General features: G+C 47.2%; 1 protein-coding gene across 1 annotated transcript in view; it reads right to left on the bottom strand.

Moving 5' to 3' along the window:
* Window positions 1-21,672, bottom strand: part of STK32B (serine/threonine kinase 32B) — a 429,527-nt gene that overhangs the window by 25,462 nt on the left and 382,393 nt on the right. Inside the window, exons 5-9 of the mRNA XM_027766208.1 lie at window positions 19,688-19,791; window positions 9,406-9,522; window positions 7,196-7,321; window positions 6,232-6,363; window positions 3,953-4,017 (exon numbers count right to left, since the gene is read on the bottom strand). Of these exons, the coding sequence (XP_027622009.1) occupies window positions 3,953-4,017; window positions 6,232-6,363; window positions 7,196-7,321; window positions 9,406-9,522; window positions 19,688-19,791 (544 nt within the window). The remainder of the gene's footprint in view (window positions 1-3,952; window positions 4,018-6,231; window positions 6,364-7,195; window positions 7,322-9,405; window positions 9,523-19,687; window positions 19,792-21,672) is intronic.

The following is a 21,672-nucleotide window of genomic DNA, read 5'->3' as shown; positions in this document are numbered from 1 at the left end:
CTGAGGATTGTTTCTTCTTCACAGTGTGATCGAGACCCAAGAGCTTCGAGCTGAGGAAGCACAAGAGGCCCACGTGAGGGGCAGCCAGCTGTGCAGGGGACTTAAGGTCTCCAGCAGGGGCTCAGAGTTGCAGAATACCTCAAGGTAAGGAAGACAGGGGACGGGCAGGGTTTGCAGCTTTAGATGGAGGATCCCTGCAACTCAACTTGAAACAAGCTAGAAGGTGCGCACATCAACTTCGCAGGAGCCTCCTGGTCTCCTGCGAAGTTCTCAAACTATCAAGCATCACAATGACTTCCAGAATGTCTTAAAATGCAGATCCCAGGGCCTACTCTCCCAGCTTTTGGTTCAGATGGCATGGCTTAGGGTGCTATATGAATTTCCTAGGGTGGTCACAATGAAGTCCCACTAATGGGTGGCTTAAAACAATAGAAATGTGGGGACCAGGTGGTGTGCAGCGGTGTGCAGGCCACACGGAAATGTGGCTGGCTCCCATGCAGTGATCTCCCCAGTGTGGCGGCACACTTGTGCCCACGATCTGGGCTGCCCCACACTGGGGTGGACTGCAGCACCGGGACCCTGTCAGGGGTGCTGCATCTCTGTCTGCCTGTATGTCTCTATTGGTCTCTCTCATTCATGGAATAAATGTACAAACTAAAAAGAAAAAGAAAAAAAAACAATAGCAGCAAAAAACAAAAAACAGAAAACACCAAACATTTATTCTTTTACAATTCTAGAGATAAGAAGTTCAAAATTGAGGTGTCGGCAGGCTGAGTTCTTTTTTAGGTCTCAGGGAGAGTCTGTCCCGAGCCTCTCTCCTGGCTTCTGGTGTTTGCTGGCAGTTCCTGGCATTCCTTGGCTTATAGATACACCACTGCAGTCTCCACCTGTGCCCTCACGGGCCTTCCCCCATGGCTGCCTCCTCTCTTACTAGGATACCAGTCACAGGGCAGGGCCCACCCGACTCCAGCATGACCTCCTCTTAACTCATCATATTGGCAACAACCCTGTTCCCCAATGAGGTCACATTCTGAGGAACCAGGGGTTAGAACTTCAACATATCTTTTTGGGGGACACAATGCAACCCACAACAGCCACAGCAACTCTACATATTAACAAGTCCCTGGGTGATTCTGACATGGCCTGGGACCACGGCCCTTGGTCCGATTCATCTTCGCAGCCTGAGGCCACTGCACAGTGGGCAGGGCCAGTCTGTTGCAGGCTGATGGCCAGGTCTGTGGAGAATGAAAGGAGACAGCATTTGCTGGAATGTGGTTCCAGAGAAGCAGGATGATGCGCCTGGCTCAGGGCTCAGCTTCTCATCAGTCCTCCCACTCAACACATGCTGACCTTGGGAGGAAGGTATTCCATCTAATTTTCCAACTACTCAAATGCCAACACAGCAGGTGCCTCAAACATGGAACTGCAGAAAGTGGAGAATAAACAAGGCCTATTTTTTCTTGGCTTAAAGAGAAAACTCTTGCTTTGGGGCAGATTCTGCACCATGAATCATCATCTTGTGGGAAGTTTTACATCTGAGAAACTTGGCGGGGAGTGCCGGGGAGTGGATGGAATGGGAGTGGATGGAATGTGGTCCCCTTCACCTTCGAGGGAGTAGGGCTAGGCCTGTCATAGTAGAGTCAATGTGATGTTCAGACAGCATCTTGGGGGGACATGGCCAAGACCACCCTGATCCCTTTACATGGGAGGTGAGGAGAGAGGCCTACACACCTGCTCTGGCAGGTTACCTATGAGCCTTCAGGGCCACTGAGGTGCCACTGTGGTGAGCTGAGAGGCGGGGGCCAGGAGCAGGACCAAGTTCAGACCCCAAGCTGACAGCTCCCGGCATGGCCGTTTCCTCCATGCCCTGTGTGTTTCCATACACGGTTGCCTTGAACCCCCCTTCTGGAGAATGACTTTGCTCTCTTCCCGTATTTTGCCAGCTCCTGGAAACTATTCCAGCCTCACTTCAAACCCATGATTACAAATCTCAGAAGGGTCCTCAGCATGGCTGGGTGATCATACTCCATTTCCCTCCCCAGTTTACATTACCACACAAGAAAGACGATGCCACACGGGTTGAAGCTACAGCATAGTCAGGCTTTTGCATAAAGCAGCCAGACACAGCCCCCTGAATGGTATAAGAAGGGATAGCTCATTTTCATTTTCTTTTACAAGGAAACAGTTTGAAATCTAATTTGAAGCATCTTCTGGCATGCAGCAAAAAGAGAGATGTGGTTGCCGTCTGCTTGGTTGGGTTCCCCGCAGCTCATCTTGGCCAGCCAGGCACTCTCGGGTGCTTGGCCCATGCTGAATGACGGAAGGATCCCAGGCAAGGCTGTTGGAGCCCATAACCATGGGCGGCCTTTGAGAAGATGCTCTGGTCTGGGTGTCTAAGGCTGAGGGAGGTGCCATGGGCCTCAGAGCTGGCAGGACTACAGGGACATTATGAGGAGCTTAGAAGTCAGCCACGACTCAAATACCTCCTGCCCAAAATGAGGGGCTGTGGTTGCAGAGGCTCTTTTTATTCTTCAAGCCAAAGCAGAGGGACAAAAAGATGGCTCCCCAGCAGTTAAAGATTGTTGCCCAAGCCTGGCACGTGAGTCTGGCTAACAGGACCACCGCTGTCTCTCAGCACTGCAGCTACCCAGATAAATGGCAGCCTGAGGTCTCCTTTACCTCCCTGGTCCCTCACTGAGAATAGGGCCCTGCCCTGCCCACTGGCCCATGGCTGGCCCCCAAACCACCATGCCTACCTGGGTCCCTCATCTCCTACTTCTCTCCACTTCCTTTCATGCTGTGGTAATTCAGACTTCTTAACCAGTCGCAGGTCCTCACATCTGTCATGTTGTCTCTTTTCTCTGCTCATTGTCCCCAATCCTAGAATGCCACTTCTTTCCCCACTGGCCCCCATGTGCCTCAGGACTCAGTGGGCACAGTGCCTCTGGAAGCTTCTCTGCTCACCCAGGCTGAGCCAGATCACTGCAGCAAGACCCACTGCCTGGTTTCCCCTCAACAGATCATGTCCCTTGTGCTGCTGCCATCTGGTGTGAGCCAAAACAGTAGAGGATCAGTGACCGTGGGCGTGTCACCCTGATATGTACCCACTTGACCATTTCCGGATGGCAGGAAGCATCTCTGATTTGTCTCTGCCAACTCAAGGCCTGGCTCAGTGGAGGTCAGATGGAATTGCCCCCTGCCTGAGCCCCCACTCAGATAAATCAGTCCATAATATCTATGGACCCTAATTAAAGTCTGTGGTAACCATGCCTGAGTCCTCCATTTCCTTTGCTGACCGGCCCCTTTAAGAGCAGTCCCAAAGCCAGAGCAGACCCCAGACTGTGTGGTTCCATCCCCCCCCAGCCGTGAAATGGGCTCCTGCACACCCCGTCTCCGACCCGAGTAAGCCATAATGGCAGCGATCATTCCCACTTGTTGAGTGCCCCTCCCCTGCAAGGCACCGTGTCAAGCCACGTTTAGTCCCTACCACCTCATGTTGGGAGGAAGCAGCCTCCATGTGGCTCAGGCTGACAAGGAGGTCCAGACAGGTGAAGTACCTCCTCTCGGGTCACTCCTGCAGAGGCAGAGCAGGACCCGGCCCAGGGCCATTTCCCTCAGGGTTCTTGCCCTTAGCCATCGTGAACACTCCATCCCTGTGTGCCAGCCTGGGGAGGCTGTGGCTCTCTCCTTATCCTGGAATCACCCTGAGGCCTCTAGAGGTGGAGCCAGCACCTTGCTCCAGCCACAGGGCAGAGGCCGATTTGAACACTGGTCTGTCTAAACCCGAGTCCAGGAGTGCCATTCCCTCCAGGTCTCTGCACCTCTCTCTGCTGACACCTTCCCATCCATCATCAAGACCGGCTTCATTTGGGGGCCAGAGACGGCGATTCTCCACAGAGACCTTGGCTCATTTTGGACAGGCTCTGCCCAGTGGGTGCTGTGGAGGACTTACTTCTCTCTGTTGAAGATGATGAATTCCTTCCTCACGGTTTCCAAACACTGCTGCAGGTGTCCGTTCTGTCAAAGAGTACAAGAGGGTGACTAAATGACGGAGTATTATCCAGGCAGACATGGAAAAAGACGTGGAAGGCAACAGACTGATCTAAGGAGACTCTAGGAACCTTGGAGCTAGGGGATGAGCTCAGTGGCCTGGGGGGAGGGGGGGTTCCTGACTGGGCAGTTGTGTCCAAGGGGAGTCTGGCAGACAAAGATGTTTTTCTCAATTTTAAACCAATAAATCTGATTTGGAAGTCACATATGAATGGTCTATGGATGGAAATTCACAAGCTTGGTTTCCTGCCTGTTTGAATGTTCAGCGGGCCTCCTAAGGAGGCAAGGAAGACAGGAAATTGACAGCCATGGGCCAGCAGGTGGCATAGTGGTTATGGCGCTGGACTCCCACATGGCTGATCATGTCCCAGACCCGGTGGCTTGAAACTCTCACTGAGTGTGCGTGCATGTGTGCCCAAAATTTCAAGGAGAATGGAGGAGAAGGGACTGTAATGTGGCCATCATTCCCAGGGGGTAAGTTCTCTTTTTCTCTCCATCTCTCTGTCTGTCTGACAAGTGCATGTGTACTATACCAAAAATCTCTCAGAATAAAGAGGAAAAGAGAAGTTGACAGTCATCGCACAAGGTGCTCATTATCTCTGGGAACAGACCCGCAAACCACCAGGACTGCAGATGTTCTAAGGCCGTCATCTTAGAGACTGCCTGAAAGCAACATGCAGTGGCACGCCCGTGCAGGAAGCACGGTTCCTCTTGCTCCCTCAGGCCGACTGCCAGAGCTGGCTCAGGACCCTGGGCCTGTGTGACTTCAGGAGCTATGAAGATGTGTAGTGTTTTCTTTTTGTTTGTTTGTTTGCTTTGCTATAGGGTGTGTGCACTTGCCAAAAAGCTGAAGAAAGAGAGACAGAAAGAGAAAACACCTCCCATCTCCTCAGGGGGCATACCATAATCCCTTTTCCTCCAGTCTCCTTTTAGGGTTTTGGGCATGCATGCACATGTGCCCAGTGTGGTTTTCTAAAGAATTATTTTATTCATTGTCATTATTTTATTACTATTTTTTGAAAGTTGACCAGAGAGAGACAGAGAGAAGGAAAGTGAAAAAGCAAGCTGCCAGGTTCGAGACTAGAACTGTGGTCAGCTATGTGGGAGTCCAGCAGCCTTCACCACACGCCACCTGCTGGCCCCTCCAAGTGTGATTTTTAAGCCATCGGGTCCGAGATTCAAACAGCGATCGACTATGTGGGAGTCCAGCACCTGAACCATCACACCACCTGGCTGGCCCAAATGTTTAGTTTCTTTTAAAATGAGTAGAAAGAGATGAACAGTAAGCGTCAAAGGTTATATTCATTCTCATACCAATGTGGTTGTAAAATAGAATCTCAAATAAATTTTTATAGAGGAATGGGCTGCTGGGAGTTGAATTGTGTCTCCCCAAAATAAGTTCAAGTCTTAAAGTCTGGCACCAGACTTTAAGACTTGAAAATAGAATCTTTGTGGACGTAATCACGCCCGTGTGGGGTCAGAGTGGATTAGAGTGAGCCCTAAGTCCAGTGATCAACATGTCCTCATTTAAATACACATGAATACACAGAGAGACGGGGGAAGATAGTCACATGAAGATGAAGGGGGAGCGGATGGGAGTGAGGCACTGCAAGCCAAGGATGGTGAAGGCTGCTGGCAGCCACCAGAAGCTGGAAGAGCCAAGAAGAGCCCCTTCCTTACAGCCTTCGGAGCGAGCATGACTCTGATAATACCTCAAGTTTAGACTTCTGGCTCTCAGAATTCTAAGAGAACACATTTCGGTTGTTTTAAGCTACCCGTATGTTGCTTTGTCATGGCAGCCTAGGAAACTGATAAAGAGGCTGTGAAGGCCAAAATGCCCAGAGCCCATGGAAGTCGTAACGCAGCTGGGGCCTCTGCAATGGGTCTGCTGTACAGCCCCAATGTCACACAGCATGGTTTCTGCCAGGCTGAGGGTTGCACAAGGTCCTGCCTGAGGGACAGGGCTAGTAGGAAGGGCAGGAGTGTGAATGCTTTGGTCTACAGCAATCCCGCCACAGCTGTGTACTGTGAAAGGCACACATTTGACGGTGGCCTTTTATTTACTGCAATGGGGAGAAGTGAAACACCCCCTTTGGGCTAAAACACAGCCTTGCTCAGCTATTTCCGTGTGCGTACACATGACTCCCCTCCTGTTGGAGGCTGCTCCTGAGAAATGCTCACCAGAGGACAGCTGTCCTTTGTACCATCTTTGGACCTGTTCTTGGCCAGCCTCTTCTTCTTCTTGTGAAGTGGCTTGGACTCTAGAATCATTTCTTCAAGTTCAAATGTGGGATCACAATTCAATCTCCCTTTCTGGAATAAAGTGGAAAGGAAGACATGGTTTGTCTGTGTTCCACCTATCACTGGATTTTCTTTTCACTCACTCGTTCAGTTGATCATTCATTCGGCCAATGAATAATGACTAGCGACTACCATGGGATACGCTGGTCACTTTTTTTTACCCATCATCCCAGCCCCTGGGGCAATCCACCCCTGTCAACATCCATGTATTTCCTTAGTCTCCTTCCTATGTATGCTTTTTTTTTTTTTTGAGAGGTTTTCGCTATAGGGCGCATGTGCTCGCCAGACAGACAGAGAGAAACAGAGAGGCAGAAAGCGAGAAATCACCCCCCAGGGGGGATGGTCACACCGCAATCCCTTCTCCTCCATTCTCCTCTCGGGATCTTGGGCACGCATGCACACGTGCCTGGCGTGAGTTTTAAGCCACCGGGTCCGGGACACGAACCGCGGTCGACTACATGGGAGTCCAGCGACATAGCCATTACGCTAACTGCTGGTTCCCCCATGTATGTTTTTAGGTGAGGCTGACTTCAGTTTTCCAAACTGATTTTGTCATTATTTTTTATTATATACAAATTCTCATGTCATTATCTTTCTGATAAATATCAGTTTTAATCATTTAATTTAAAATCACCATTTCTGTTAACATCTGCCAAAGGACTCACGACAAGGAGAGAAGCCGTATGCTAGGACCTAGGACATCAGGTCCAAATACCCTGAGCCTCAGTGCTGAAGTGGGGCAGCCAAGCAAGGGGCTCACTGGCCAGATGCTGGGGCCATGCTTCACACCAAGGCAGGGACTCTGCAGAGCAGCGGAATGACTTTGGACAGGACCCACACTCACATTGGGCACAAAGCCAGGCCTCAGTGCCTTCTCGAACACCGCATCCCAGTTGATGTCAGCCAAGTAGGGCGTGCTCTGAACGTCACCGAGGCTGGACAGGCGGCTCTCGGGGTCCTTGGTCAGGAGCTGTGGTCAGAAGGCAAAGGTGCTTCTTGAGCTATGCATCCCATTGAGGTTAGCGGGGACTCTAAGGAGGGAGTCTCATTCAGGACAAGGAAGGTGCCCCTGCATTCCTGTTCTGTTGATGCTGTGCTCTGTCGGGTCATTGTGGCTGGAGGCACCATCTGCACTCCTCCTTTTACAGCTGGGGAGGGGCCAAGAGGTCAGGCTGCTTTGGCGAGGCCATCTAGTGAGGAACTGTTGGGGGCAGAGACTAGATTTTCAGCATCTGTGTTCCTTTCTGGGACTAGTACTGCTTTTCACTGATGTCCATAGTTGCTTCCAGTTAAAAATAAGAATTAGCTGCTTTGTCTTTGGGCTTCCAACTTAGTAATGGAAGGTCCAAAAATGTGAAAAAATTTATACCTGGACAGTTAAGAGGCGGCCTCTGCACTCCAATGGAGTGTCCTCATTTGTAGCCAAGGGGACAAACTTCAGCTTCTCCCCAAATCAAGTTTCTGCTAATAAGGGGTGCCTTGGTATAAGGAAACCAAAGAATGTTACCTGGCCTCAAAATGGGGTTTCTAACCTTTCAAAACACCCTAGCTTATCTATTTCAAGGAATACCAGGGCTCAGACTAAAAGGACAGACTGCCACCTAACAGTGTGTGGCCTCAGGCGAGCTGCCACACCCTCTGTGTTTGTGCCCTTTACTGAAAGCAGAGAGGGTAATGACCTCTTCCACTCCAGCTCATGATCAGAATGAGACCTAAATGGGACTGGTAAGGACCTCGCACAAGCTAAGGAAGAGTGCCATACCAGCTGCTCACAGGTACAGCCAGATCAGAGACCCCCCAACCACCACCGCCAGTTCACTCCCACTGACCACTGCAGAAATCTGCTGGCCATGCCCAGTGAGTGGCTGGAGTCACACTGCTGGTGGGACACCTCGGAGGCATCGAATCTGCTGATCTAGGCAGCCTCCCTTTTGGAGTCGCCCCCAAACGGCGGGCGTTGACTTAGGCTTCATTTCAGTACCATGAGAGGGCTCATTATTTAGGTAGCCATTTCAAAAGCATGCTGCTGCCCAGACCCCTTGGCCAGAGTCTGTGACTTCGTGGGTAGGCTGGGAGGTGCAGGTGTCGACAGTGTGTAAGGCTTCCAGATGATTCCAAGAAGCAGTCAGGGTTAAGAATCACAGGTGGTGAGTTTCCTCGAAAGTAAGTTAACCAATTAGTTAACTCAACAAGTCACGTGTGGCAGTATAGGGATTAAAAGTGGAATTCAAATCCCACCTCTACCCTTTAATGGGCCTGTGACATTGAACGACTCTGCTTTCCTAAGCCTCCATTTTCCCATCTCTAGTATTGGGAGAATAACCCCCTGCTTGTGGGGCTTGTTAGATTAATGGAGGATGAGCCACTACATGGCTAAGAACACAGACCCTCAACCATTGCTGGCTGCTGTACTTACCATTCTTTAAAAAATGACTGAGTGCTAACCACATGCAAGACTTGGCTCTGTGTATCTTGGTGGATTCAAAGGAAGCCTCAAGGGAAGTCCGCACCAAGACCTCCAGTCTATGCCCTAATGGAGTGTGTATCAGACCCACCTGAGCAGCTTATTAAGACCCAGAGGGCTGGACCCCATCCCCAGGGTGTCTGACTCAGGTCGGGAGTTGAGCCTGAACACGTGCATTGCTAACAGGCTTCTGGTGATGCTGATGCAGCTGGTTCAAGGACCACACTTGGAGAATCCTTGCTTTATGCTGTTAGCACCAGATCCTGCAAAAGGTCAGGAGAGGCCCAATTTCTTAAAGTTCAGTGGGTTAAAAGCCATGCACATCAAGTATTTCAGTTTATTAGGAGCTTGGAGTGGAGTGAAAAGAGCCTGGGGCCTTTGCCGTCAGACTTCACAGTCTCCCTTGCTGAGATGTATGTATCTCACCATGATGGCGGATGTTACATGGTATTAGAGTCCAGCTGACTTTATTACTTCTACCACTGCCATGACATTCATTTTCTTATTCCTTTAGTTGCTGTATGCCAGTGTTTACACTAAGGGATGGTTGTTGCTTGGCCTAGCAGGCTGGTGGCTGCCCCGCTCCTCACCTTCTTCAGTAGGGCGACCATTCCCTTGCACCACGTGGAGGAGTAGTGGACACGCTCCACCTTGAACATGCTGAGGATCTCATCGATGGGTGTGGCTGAGTGGATTTCATATGGCCTCCGCAACCAAAGGACAAAAGCAGGAATTAGAATGCCACTGGAAAGGCACCGGTCACATGATTTAAGATTGTGCAGTTATGAGGGATGGTGCATTCCTCCACTTCGGGTGACAGTGGGTGCTCTTCTTTCATGGTAGAGTAGGTGACTTGGACCTGGGTGCCCATGGGACAGTGTAGGAACCTGGCAATGGGTGCTGCTATTATGCCCATAGCAGTTAGGACACAGCCTGTTAGTGGCAGAGACAGGATTCATACCCAGAAGCCTAACCTGAGCCTCTACTGTACTCCTAGACTGGGGATTTGATGTGCCATTCACTGGGGACCCAGTAATACCCCCAGTCACAGACTACTCACTGGGGACACCATTTCCCTGTCCTGGTCATGGGCAGGGCTGAAATGGCCAGTGTCTGGATGTGGTTGAGCTGAGGCATGAAAGGAAGCTGGGCTCCTTCCACCTGTCATTCTTGCCTGCCATCTTCCCTATGAAGTGAGGATGCATAAGCTCTGTGCTCTCCTAGTTTCCAAGCTTGGTAGAACATGAAGCCTCTTAATCGTGTTTTCACAATATTGCTGCCAATGTTTTCTTGCTTCTAAACATCTCTCATAACTCAGGAAACCTTTTTTTTTTAATGGTGATCCTGGAAATTCACCTTAGAGAACATCAGACCCAGTATGCTTTGCCCCCACCCTAAAAGAACAACTCTCAGAGCCTCTTCCCCCACCACTGTGGGTCACCTCTGTGACCCAAGATGTCATCAAATTTGCATCATGGTCAAATATCTTGGACTAGAAAAGCAATCATGTCCCTAGTTCATGTGGTATGACAAACAAACTGAGGCTTCAAGAAAGGAATGCATCACTAATCCATGTGAACTTGAATTCCTGCAATAATTGTAGCAGTATAATCATTGCTATCTCCTCCATGAAGCTGGGGATTCTTTGAAGGAGCGATGACATCACACTCATTTCTATATTTCCAGAGCCCTAAGCAGAGTCTGCCATTAAGCATGATGAAGACTATGAATCAGTCCAGCCGAATCATCAATGCTGACTGAAAACTGACCATGGGTCAGACACCATGTGGGGACCCCATGCACATAAAACAACAGCTCCAACCTCATGAAGCTTCAGTGGCCATGGGGTTTCTGCAGAAGGAAGGTGCCAACCTGAAGGGGCTGGGAGTCCTAAATTCTTAGTTGGGCTACAGTTTCCTGAAATGAAGAAGCACCTTTATCTTCACCAAATGGGGGTCCCCTTGAGAGGATGACTGCCTGCAGGGATGTGGCTGCTTCAGTTCTGATGTGTCCCCCTTTAGATCTTTCTCTGGTTGGTTGCCTCCTCTGTTATCTGTTCATTAAATGTAAAACTCTCTATTTCACCCTCTAATATGCAGAGCAAAGCCTAAATCTGTAGGCTCTCTAGAAAGACTAATGAACTTGATATGCTAACATTCTTTATTCTTTAAATATTTTTTCAGTTTTGTTTTTCATTTAATGGGAAGTGGGGTAAAATTTCTACCATGAGAGCCACCTGCTATTGCATTTGCAGGATCCTTTTCACATCACCAGTAACAGCCATCATAATTAGAAATAATAAGAGTCAACCTTAACCAAGAGGAATCCTGTTATGTGACACAAGATTCCCAGAATCTGTATGAGTTCGTGACTATTAACATGACTGTTTTACAGAAGGCAAAACAGAGGTATCACTTCCCAGAGCTGGGCACCCAGGTTAGAGGCCAGGCTCTCAAAGAGCTCGCCTGTGACCACTATGGTTATGGGCAGAATCATGCTTCACACACACCCCCCAAATTTAATTGTTGAAGTACTAACCCCCAGGACCTCTGAATTTGACTTTATTTGGTGGCAAGGTCTTTGTAGACATAATCAAATTAACATAAGGTCATTAGTGTGAACCCTAGTCCAATATGACTAGGATCCTTTAAAATGGGAAATTAAGAAGGTCACTAGGTAGCATGTGGTAAAGATGCTGGATTCCTACATGGCTGACCATGGTTCGAGTCCCAGACCCAGTGACTTGAAAAGCATGCCTAGTGCCAAGTGTGTGATCAAAATCCCAGGAGAATGGAGAAAAAGGAACTGTACTGTAGCCATCTCCCCCGGGGGTGACTTCTCACTTTCTCTCTCTGTCTCTCTCCTCTACAGCAAGTACATACAACCTATGTCAAAAACTTTACAAAGGTGAGGGAGTATTAAGTCACAAAGAAACACACACTTAGAGTGAAGTCAATGTGAAAAGACACCAGAAGAAGGCAGTTGTGTACAATCCAAGGAGGCAGGCCTGGAGCAGATCTTTCCCACACACCCTGATGAGGAGCCAACAGTGCTGACAGGTTGCTCTCAGACTTCTAACCTCAAGAATCACAAGAGAATCCATTTCTCCATGTTTACCCCAGATTGTGGTACTGAGTTACAGTCCATGGTAATGATTATGCCCACCCTCACTGTCCACATGCAGAGAGAGTTCTTATCAGAGGAGTCTGGTTTCTACTCTGTGATATGCTAGGGCCCCCGGAGTATGTAGAACGGATCTGGCCCCACAGCACGGAGTTCTCTGTACGTCACAGAAGGGGGACGAGGAGCAAAGGTGTGGAGAGTGCAGGGAAAGGAAGCTATGGTGATGCTGGCATGTAGGAAGATTGGAGGTGTTTCTCTGATCTGCAGGTTAGGGTAAACCAGAGCTTGGGACACCCAGAGCTGGGCCAGGTTTTGGACCATTCAGATAGCACTCTTGTCCTAAAAACCCAAATGCAAAGATGTTGGGAGATGACACAGTCTAACTTTCTCTTCCTTTTTAATTTAATTTAATTTAGTTTATTAATTTTTGTTTGTTTGCTGTAGGGCACATGTACCTACTAGAGAGAGAGAGAAAGAATGATAAATCACCACCCATGGGGGATGGCCATGCTGCATTTCCTTCTCCTCTATTCTCCTCTTGGGATTTTGGGTCTGCATGTATACAGCACTTTTATTTTCAAGACGCTGGGTCTGGGATTCAAACCACTGTCAGCCATGTGGGATGTAGTTGCCTTAATCTCCACATCACCTGCTGGTCGCTCTTTTTAAAAAAGATGTATTTTTGTTTTAATTTTTTAAATTGCCTGAGGACACCTGTACTTGCCAGAGAGAGAGTGAATGAGAGGGTGCACTCCCCTCAGTGGAGTGTGGCCACGCCACAATCCTTCTTCCTCCATTGCTCTATCCCGTCAGGATTCTGGGCAGCCAGATACACACAACTGGCATGTTTCAAGTCTGTAGGTCAGGATTTGAACCACAGTAAGCCACGTGGGATCCAGCTCCCTGAGCCACTACATTATGAGGCTGGCCCTTCTTTTTTATTTTTTTATTTTTTATTTTTTTTGAGAAGTTTTTTTGCTATAGGGCACATGCACTTGCCAGACAGACAGAGAGACAGACAGAAAGTGACCAATCATCCCCCAGGGAGGATGACCACGCCGCAATCCCTTCTCCTCCATTCTCCTCTCGGGATCTTGGGCACACAAGAACATGCGCCCGGCGTGAGTTTCAAGCCACCAGGTCTGGGATGCGAACCGCGGTCGACTACCTGGGAGTCCAGTGACATAGCCATTACGCTAACTGCTGGTCCCAAGGCTGGCCCTTCTTTGCAAAGGTCAGGAAGCTGAGCCTTGGTGAAGAGAACAGACTTTCCCGCTGTCCCCAAAAGGCCCAGATTCTCACTTCCTGCTCTTTCTGCAGTGCTCCCAGAGATCAAAAGTCTTTCCCCCAACTGGAGAATCAGTCAAAATCAAATGCAGATACTCTTGTCATTACGTTTCATCCTCTATTTCCTTCTTGGTCACTTGGAGGCACTTGTTAATTCTGCTCTCCTGTCAGAACTCCAGATAAACTGCTCTCTATAATCTTTGCAATTCTCTCCACTTCCAGAGGGGTCCAGATTGATAATAATAACAATGGTGCTAATAATAACTATTAGGTTGTTGGAAAAGTCATGACTTCTTTCTTTCTTTGTTTTATTTATTTATTTATTTATTTATTTATTATTTTGCTACAGGGTACGTGCACTCACCAGAAAAAGAGAGATAGAGAGACAGAAAGTGAAAAATTACTCCCCAGGGGGAATGGCCACGCTGCAATTCCTTCTCCTCCATTCTTTTCTTGGGACCTTGGGCCACCTGCACACACACCCGGCATGAGTTCAAGCCACTGGGTCCAGGATTCGAACCACAGTTGACTACATGGGAGTCCAGCAATATAGCCATTACACCAACTGCTGGTCCCAACTTATTTTTCTATGCAAAAATGCATCATGACTTTTCTAATAACCCATAAAATATGCCATCAGGTCAAGGTATTAAATACATTTAGAAATAAGTTTGGAGGCCAGGCTGGTAGCACAGAGGCTAAGCACAGTGCATTAGAGCCAGATGCTACATGGCCGGCCATGGCTTTAAAACACACCAGAGCGCTGACACCTGCGCTCAAGGTCCTACTGGGACAGACCCATGGAGGGAAGGGGACTGCTATGGACCACTACTACTGGGGATGTTTCCTCTCTCTCCTCTTTTTTTTTAAAAAAGGAAAAAGAAAGAAAGAAAAGGACATAAGTAGAGACCACTGTGATGCAAGTAAACTCCACAGGTTTAGGCTCCAGGTCAGTCCTCGCCTGTTTGCGTAGTTTAGAGACACCCAAATATCAAGAGCAATATGTTGTCTGCTGATGGTAAAGAATGTTACTGAGCTTAGTTCCCACTCGCTGGCCTTAGGACGTGTTGATTCAGGAGGCCAGGTGGTATTTATAAGGTGAAGTAATTTCATGTACTGCTGGTAAAGCGATTTAGCGCAGGACATTGGATATCCTCATTATAGAGTACGGGTGTGCCTCTATTCCAGGAAACTCAGTTTACAAAAAAAAAATGCCAATTTACCAAGAAATAGAAGAAAGAGAAAGGAATTGCCACAGACCTGGTTCTTTATCTGTTAGAGCTGACTGGGGCCTTGGAGACCATCAAATCTGATGTTTATTTTCCCCCAAAACTCTTTTTACTCAAAATCCCAAATACAGGATGGATGAAAGTAAAGAACAGCTCCTCCAAAGCATAGAGAAGCATTTATCCCCCTCTGGAAATGTTGTATCACCTGTGAAGTGTTGCAAAGCCCAGGAAACACTGCTTGAAACCACTGCTAAATCCAAGAAGGTCCTCCTCACTTCCTAGAATGAGAGCACAGAATCCATTGCATCCCAGGCTCTGGCTCTTGGCACTGTGCTCTGTCTGCTTTACTAAGGGACAAGAAATAAGCCCTTCCCACAAGGACAACCTCCTTCCTTTCATTAGGTTAACACACGCATGCAGTCATTTTTCTCCAGGTTGAGCCCACTACAACCAGCAGTTCTTAGCTTTGCACTCGAACCTCTAGGGGGAGCCACACACACTGTCCCTCTACTCATTGGCCCCTCTTTAACCCCAACCTCCTGTATTCTCATGCCCAAGGAGAAATGCTGATGGGGGTCAAAGGTCAGATGAAGGGGGTGGTTGGTGGGCAAATAAAATCCTCATGGCACTAAACGGTGGGTTTTGGGAGCCCCAACCTTGTTTGTATTTCAAGTGCCTCCCTCCCAACCCCAGCAATACAATGTGTCAGTAGCTTCCCATTCAGAATCTCATTTAGTCCTCCTAATGCAGGCAGTTGCCTTCAACCAGGGACAATTTGTCACCCAGGCGATGTTTGGCAATGTCTGGAGACATTTTTTGGTTGTTATAACTGGGCAGGGATTTATGCTGTCATCTGGTGGGCAGAGGACAAGGATGCTGCTAAAAACCCTGCAGTGAACAGGACAGCCCCACCACAAAGAATCACCCACCTCCACATGTCTTAGAGCTGGGGCTGAGATACACTGAGTTATCCTGACTTCTGTTCCTTTATTTCATAGAAAAGAAGCAGGCTGACCACAAGTCATTCAGGGACTGAACCCAGAAATACGTAATTCCACAAACCATATAGCCACTGTGCTGTCACTTCTCAATTGAAACACCACAGTTGGCATCACACAGCTACAAAGTACAACCAAATGCCTCTAGCTGGCCTCAAGGTCCTTTTTAGACTGTCCTCTGATCTTCCTTCTGGCAGCTGGTTGAGATAAAATGTTTGCTGGATCAGCCTTAGTTTTCCCTCCCCTATCTGTGCTCAACATTCTCTCCAGCAGGTCCTATATAATCCATCTTGAATGTCTCCTCCCTTTGAAATTCTCCTCTGTTCCTTTGAACCATGTCAGCAATACTTTATCTGCATCTGCCTTCTTGTGGAATCACCATGTGCATTGTTACTCAACACTAAGACTGCCTCCTGTGTGGCAGATACTGTCTGTGGTCTGGCCACGTTTTCACACTTAATCCTGCAGATGGCCTCATAATCTTCCTTTTATGAATGAGGAAGCCAAGGCTCAGATGAGTTAACTAGGTTAACTGTAATTAGGTGGCCCTAATTACAGCACCAAGAAACACAGATGTGGGTAGGAGACCATCTCTACCCACAAAGCCCATGGGCCTCACCCTCTATGATCAGCAACCAGGCATGACCTGGCTCTGCTCTCAGTATCTGCCTGTAGCATTTACAGGGTGCTAAGTTGGAAAGAACAGAGGTAGGTTCACTCAGAGTAGGAGTCCTGGGGCAAGGAAAGAAGTGACATTGACAGAGTGCTGGCCACAGAGCTGAGTAATTTACACCACCAGAAACCTCAAAGCAACCTTGTTGGGTAGATATTATTATTAATTTCTGTTGCTGTTGCTAACAGAATGGGAGTCCGAGCACTCAATTTGTTTAAATACCTTGCTTAAGATCACAGATAGAGCATCTGGTTGAGCTAGGGTTTGAACCTATGAGATTACTCAAGATTCTCTCCCTCAGTTATGAGAAAGTAGTTTTCAGTTGAGTAAGAAGAGAACATTTCTAGTCATCAGAGCTGTCCAGAAATGAAACAGCTCTGTTCTGGAAGTAAGGAGCTCCCTGAATCCTGAGAGAAATCCACGAATAGGTGGCAGTCGCTGTCTGAGGTGCTGTGAGGGAGACTTTTAGGCTGGATGGGACAGGGGCTTGGGTGTGGGTGTGGTCAGTGGATGGGAAACCCCCTTATGTCTCTTCCCATAGTTCTGGTCAGAGGGCCTAGGGTACTCAGGGGGACTGTGCTGTAAAAAAGAATACTGATGGATATCATTTGTTTGGGCCTTTTTCTTTCAGTAAGAAGGCCTGTGGGGATAAGAACTGAGATCCTAGCTTGGGCTCAGATCCTGTTTTGGAGCCTTTGTAAAAGTCTCTTGGACTTGGAGCTATAAGCTCCATCCAGGCTCATAGGATTCTCTGCATTGAGGTGTCAAATCAATGAGACTCTGTCCCTCTACTCTCCCTGTACTGTGCTTGCTCCCATGGAGCGAGAAGGCTGTTCCCTAAGTTAGCACTAGAGTATTCCCAGATCCCTGGCCCACAAACCATAGTAATACTCCCTAGTTCCCACCCACCCTATCTAATGCTTTCCAACTCCAAGATCCTGGAGCACATAGTGGGAAATTCCCATGATGACTTTCTTCTGTCTTTTGGAGGTAAGGTATTCCCTGGAGCTTGTCAGGGATGTCATCACTGATAGGACTGAGGGAATGCAAGGAGGAAGGATAAAATGTGAGTTTATATTATTCATGGATAAAGATGAGTGTTTTTCAGTAGAGCTTTTTGAGTAAGTCAATTATTTCCAGAATGAAACACAGGGAATAAGCTATTTACATTAGTCTGTTGTCCTTTGGGTCAAAGATTACGTTAGGCCAAATATTTGGAAGAAAGATTTATACTAACAGGAATTGTACTGTGCCAAAGACCTGATCCCACAGTTGTCTTTCCCTCTTCTGTTCTAAGCGGCACCTAGATCTCTGAGCAGAAAACTCCAAAGCATTAAAAATGAGATAGTTCATTTCCGAAGCAGCAGGAACTACTCCATCCTTGGGGCTTTTTGCCAAGCGATCATCTTTGACTGTTCTGACCTGAGGAATGACTGCCAAAACCCTTTCTGCTGGTGGGCATCCAGTCATGCTTGGGGCACCTGCTCACCAGGGTCATTTGTATGATTGATGATGTAAGATTAACAGCCTGTGGCAGATGCCTTGTGCTCTGGTTCATATGATATCATGAACCCTCACATTCCTCCTCCAAGCATATATATCAAAGAAATCAGCAGACAGCAACAGACTAGGAACAAGTAAACCTGGGGACATTAGTTATTTTCACTCAGTGGCTGAGAAAATGAACAAGTTCATCTTTTCTTTGAATCCTGAAAACACCACGTGCAATAATTATGTTTTTGAGGAATTCAGGGGAAATCGCTTGAACTAGAGGGTGATAAAAAACATATATTTGCACTTAAAATGTTCACAGTTTACAAACCGTGTCCTCATTCATCCACTGAGCAAACACTCACTGGACACTCATTATCACCACGCAGGAAGGAGGCTCACGATGAGTAAGACACTGCCCTGCCCTCTTGGAGGGCACCTTCTACTCGTATAAATATGCATGTATGCAAATGGTTGAATGCCAATGTTGAAATTGCAACCAGTGAGCAGTACTCACTCCCTGCTCCCTACAGGCCTGTGCTGGGTGCTGGAACCATGAAGATGAGTGAGATGCAAACTAGGAGTACATTAGTCCTATAACTCCAACTCCACCCAATGGACTGAAAGGCCACTGTTACCCCTGTCATACAAATGCAGAGACTATGTTCTTGAGAGGTGAACTGACACCATTTTCAAATGATCCCTGTGCAAGAACTTGCCTTAAAAATTCATTTTGTATACTGTAATGATGTATAGCATATTAATGTTAAAAAATAAAAACAAAAAAAACAACAACAAAAAAACTCAAAACAAACAAACAAACAAACAAAAACTCATGCTGGGCGTGTGTGCGTGCGTGCCCAAGATCCCGAGAGGAGAATGGAAGAGAAGGGATTGCGGCGTGACCATCCCCCCTGGGGGGTGATTTCTTGCTTTCTGTCTCTATGTCTCTCTCTGTCTGTCTGGCAAGCCCATGCGCCCTATAGCGAAAAAAACCCAAAAACCTCTCCAAAAAAAAAAAAAAATATGATCACTACCCCAAAGATTAGTTTCATATCCTATTGCAGACAAACATTACATCCTAAAACCTCTGGTCTAATTTTTCTGTTGTTCACCTTATAGTTTTTACTTTTATTATTTATTGTTTTTAAATTTTATGTAAAGATATTTGCCTACCCTGAGGTAACAAAAGTTATTTCTTATGTTTCCTCGAAGCTTCATAGATTCTGATATTACTCGTGTCTATTGCTCTGTTAATTGAAATAACCATATATTTTTTTACACTTGTTATGTGAATTTGTTGTAATGCAGTAATTGATTTTTAGGTAGTATATGTACTTTGTATTACTAGTAAAAACCACACTTGGCCACAGTGTATGGATAGATATAGAGAAATGGATTTAATTTTATTGAAGATTATGTGTGTGTTTTCCTAAGAGACATTGGTTCCTAAGAGACAATAGCTTTGTTTTCCTTTGGTATTATTATTATGGTTTTTTATTTATTTATTTATTTAATTTTTTTTATAAAATCAGCTGTGCTATGTTTCTGGAAAAAAAAATTTGTTTTATCATACTTCATGCTCAAATAAAAACATGAATTATTAATCCAATTAGCTCCATTAGCCATCTCCTGTTATTAGCCTTAAATGAAATAAAGCAAAAATACATATTCAATGTCCCATTTTTATAAGACCCTGAGCTATGTGTTTAGGGAAACTACGAAGCAAAACAAAACAAAAAAGGAGAAGAGAGTTTGGTTTGTTTCTTTAAAGAGTTTCCAGTTGAGCTGGGAAATCCTGTCGTGGGTCTGAAAACAACAGTGCTTGAAACCATGAGGTCCAGGTGCTTTGGTGTTTGACCTGCCACTGATTAGCCGAGGACCTTGCGTAAGATCTCCTCACTCCCATTTCCCATGGACACTCATTGCTAATGGCCAGTCCAGGCAATCAGAACTGACCCCTGGAGGCCCTGACTCCTTCTCACACCCTGCACTGTCCTAGTCATACACCTGCTGATTTGAGGCCCCTACTCTGGAGCCCCTTATGCCCATCACACAGTGAACGTCTTACCCAGCCCCGCAGTAGCTCATAGGCAGTGACACCCAGGGACCACCAGTCGACAGGGTACGAGTACCCGGGACCTCCATCCACGTACACCTGGAACACTTCTGGAGCTGCCAAAGAACACAAAAAGATCATCATTGCATGTCACAGTTTATGGTCACCACTACTCAGCGAGGGGACATAGGAGTATGAACCCAGCTCTTTTAGACAGTGAAACCAGCACTCCTTCCACCATGCCATGTTGCTCCTGCCCTCAGTAAGCTGCCAGCTGCCTTCACTGTAAACACCCATGTGACATTCCAGGACAAAATCCGCATGGGGCATCAAAAGTGTGCAGTGGAAGGGTGGCCTGCTCGGTGAGAGTCAGGGGAGACTCCTGGAGGAGGAGGATTTGAGAGAGCATGCATGAGTCATAAATGGCCCTGAGAATGAAACAGGTAAAAACCTAGAGGGAAGAGGAAGAAGCTGAGCCCTCAGGAGGTGGAGGAGCTTGATAAATGTCACCATGCCCTTGGCACCAACGCCTGGGCTAGGTGTCCCACAGCCAGGATGCTCAGAGCTCTTTGTACCTGGTGCCTATCTCAGGAACAATCTTATTTTGTATGGTTGTTTACAACAAATTACAGATGGGATCTAAGATAAAATACTCAGAACAGATAAATCCACAGAGACGGAAAGCAAAGTGGAGTCTGTTGGGGTTTGGAGGTAGAGAGGACGGTGGTTTCCTTTGGATGTGATGGAAATGTTTTGGAACTAGACATGGATAGAGGTTGTACGAACATGGTACATGTTCAAATGGTTGATTTTATGTCATAGGAATTTTACCTCAACAGGAAAAGAAAAGTGAAGGACCAAGGCCTAAGTGTGGTGGACCCTCATCCTTCATTTGTTCTGGGGGTTCCTGGCCCTGCCCACTAAAGGGCTGAGTGGTGGGTTCATCTCTTCGCCTACCCCTGCCCCCACCTCACTGGTCCAGGACTGCATTGTAGGGTCTAATTACTCTATTTTGCTTCCAGGAAAATTTTGTGAAATGCTGATTATTTCTAGCAAACTATGCAGACATAGTTCCATTTTATAGTTGTCAGAGCAGCCAAAATCTGTCCCAGGGAGCCACAACATGTTGTGTTGAAAGCTGTCTCCACTCAGTTTCCAGATTGGCATTTAGTCAGTGTGGGAAGGAGGGTTGGATTGAGGCAGGCAAGGGGGTCAGACACACTTGAATTGGGACTACTGGTTTGGTGGCTTGTTTCTTTAATCTGCTCGGGGACCAAACTGCAGTGACTTTCTAGCTATACTCTCCATTTGCTTTGTATTTAAAAAAAAAAAAGTTCATTAACTTATTCACTTTTTTTTTTTTTTTTTTTTTTTTGAGAGGTTTTTCGCTATAGGGTGCGTGTGCTTGCCAGGCAAATAGAGAGAGACATAGAGACAGAAGACGAGAAATCACCCTCCAGGGGGGATGACCATGCTGCAATCCCTTCTCCTCCATTCTCCTCTTGGGATCTAGGGCATGCATGCACACATGCCCGGCGTGAGTTTTAAGCCACTGGGTCCAGGACGTGAACTGTGGTCAACTATGTGGGAGTCCAGCGACATAGCCATTATGCCAACTGCTGGTCCCATTCATTAACTTATTTCTTTTGAGAGAGAATGAGACAGACAGCCCCAGTGGGGTCTTTATGCAGTGATCCACACCCAGTGTCAGCCAGCCCCAGTCACTGGTATGCATGTGTACCTTATATACTCAGAGAGACCCCAGGACATGAACTCAGAGCCTTCACCTGTGGGTCTAGTTGCATTACCACTGCCCCACTGCCTGATCCTGACTGTATTTTATAAAGCCCTGTCACCCACAAGCTTTCCTTTCCTCCTTGCAATAGCCTGTGGGGCATGTTATCATTTAACACATTTTACAGATGAAGCTCAGAGAGGGCCAGATGTGTGAAGAAAGTCATGCAGCCAGGAGGTGTAATGCCAAGATGTGTCTCACA

The sequence above is a fragment of the Tupaia chinensis genome, unplaced genomic scaffold (genome assembly GCF_000334495.1).
Source record: "Tupaia chinensis unplaced genomic scaffold, TupChi_1.0 Scaffold141490_1, whole genome shotgun sequence".
Lineage (NCBI taxonomy): Eukaryota > Metazoa > Chordata > Mammalia > Scandentia > Tupaiidae > Tupaia > Tupaia belangeri.
Note: the sequence above shows the minus strand (reverse complement) of the source record. Positions and strands in the feature narration are given on the sequence as shown.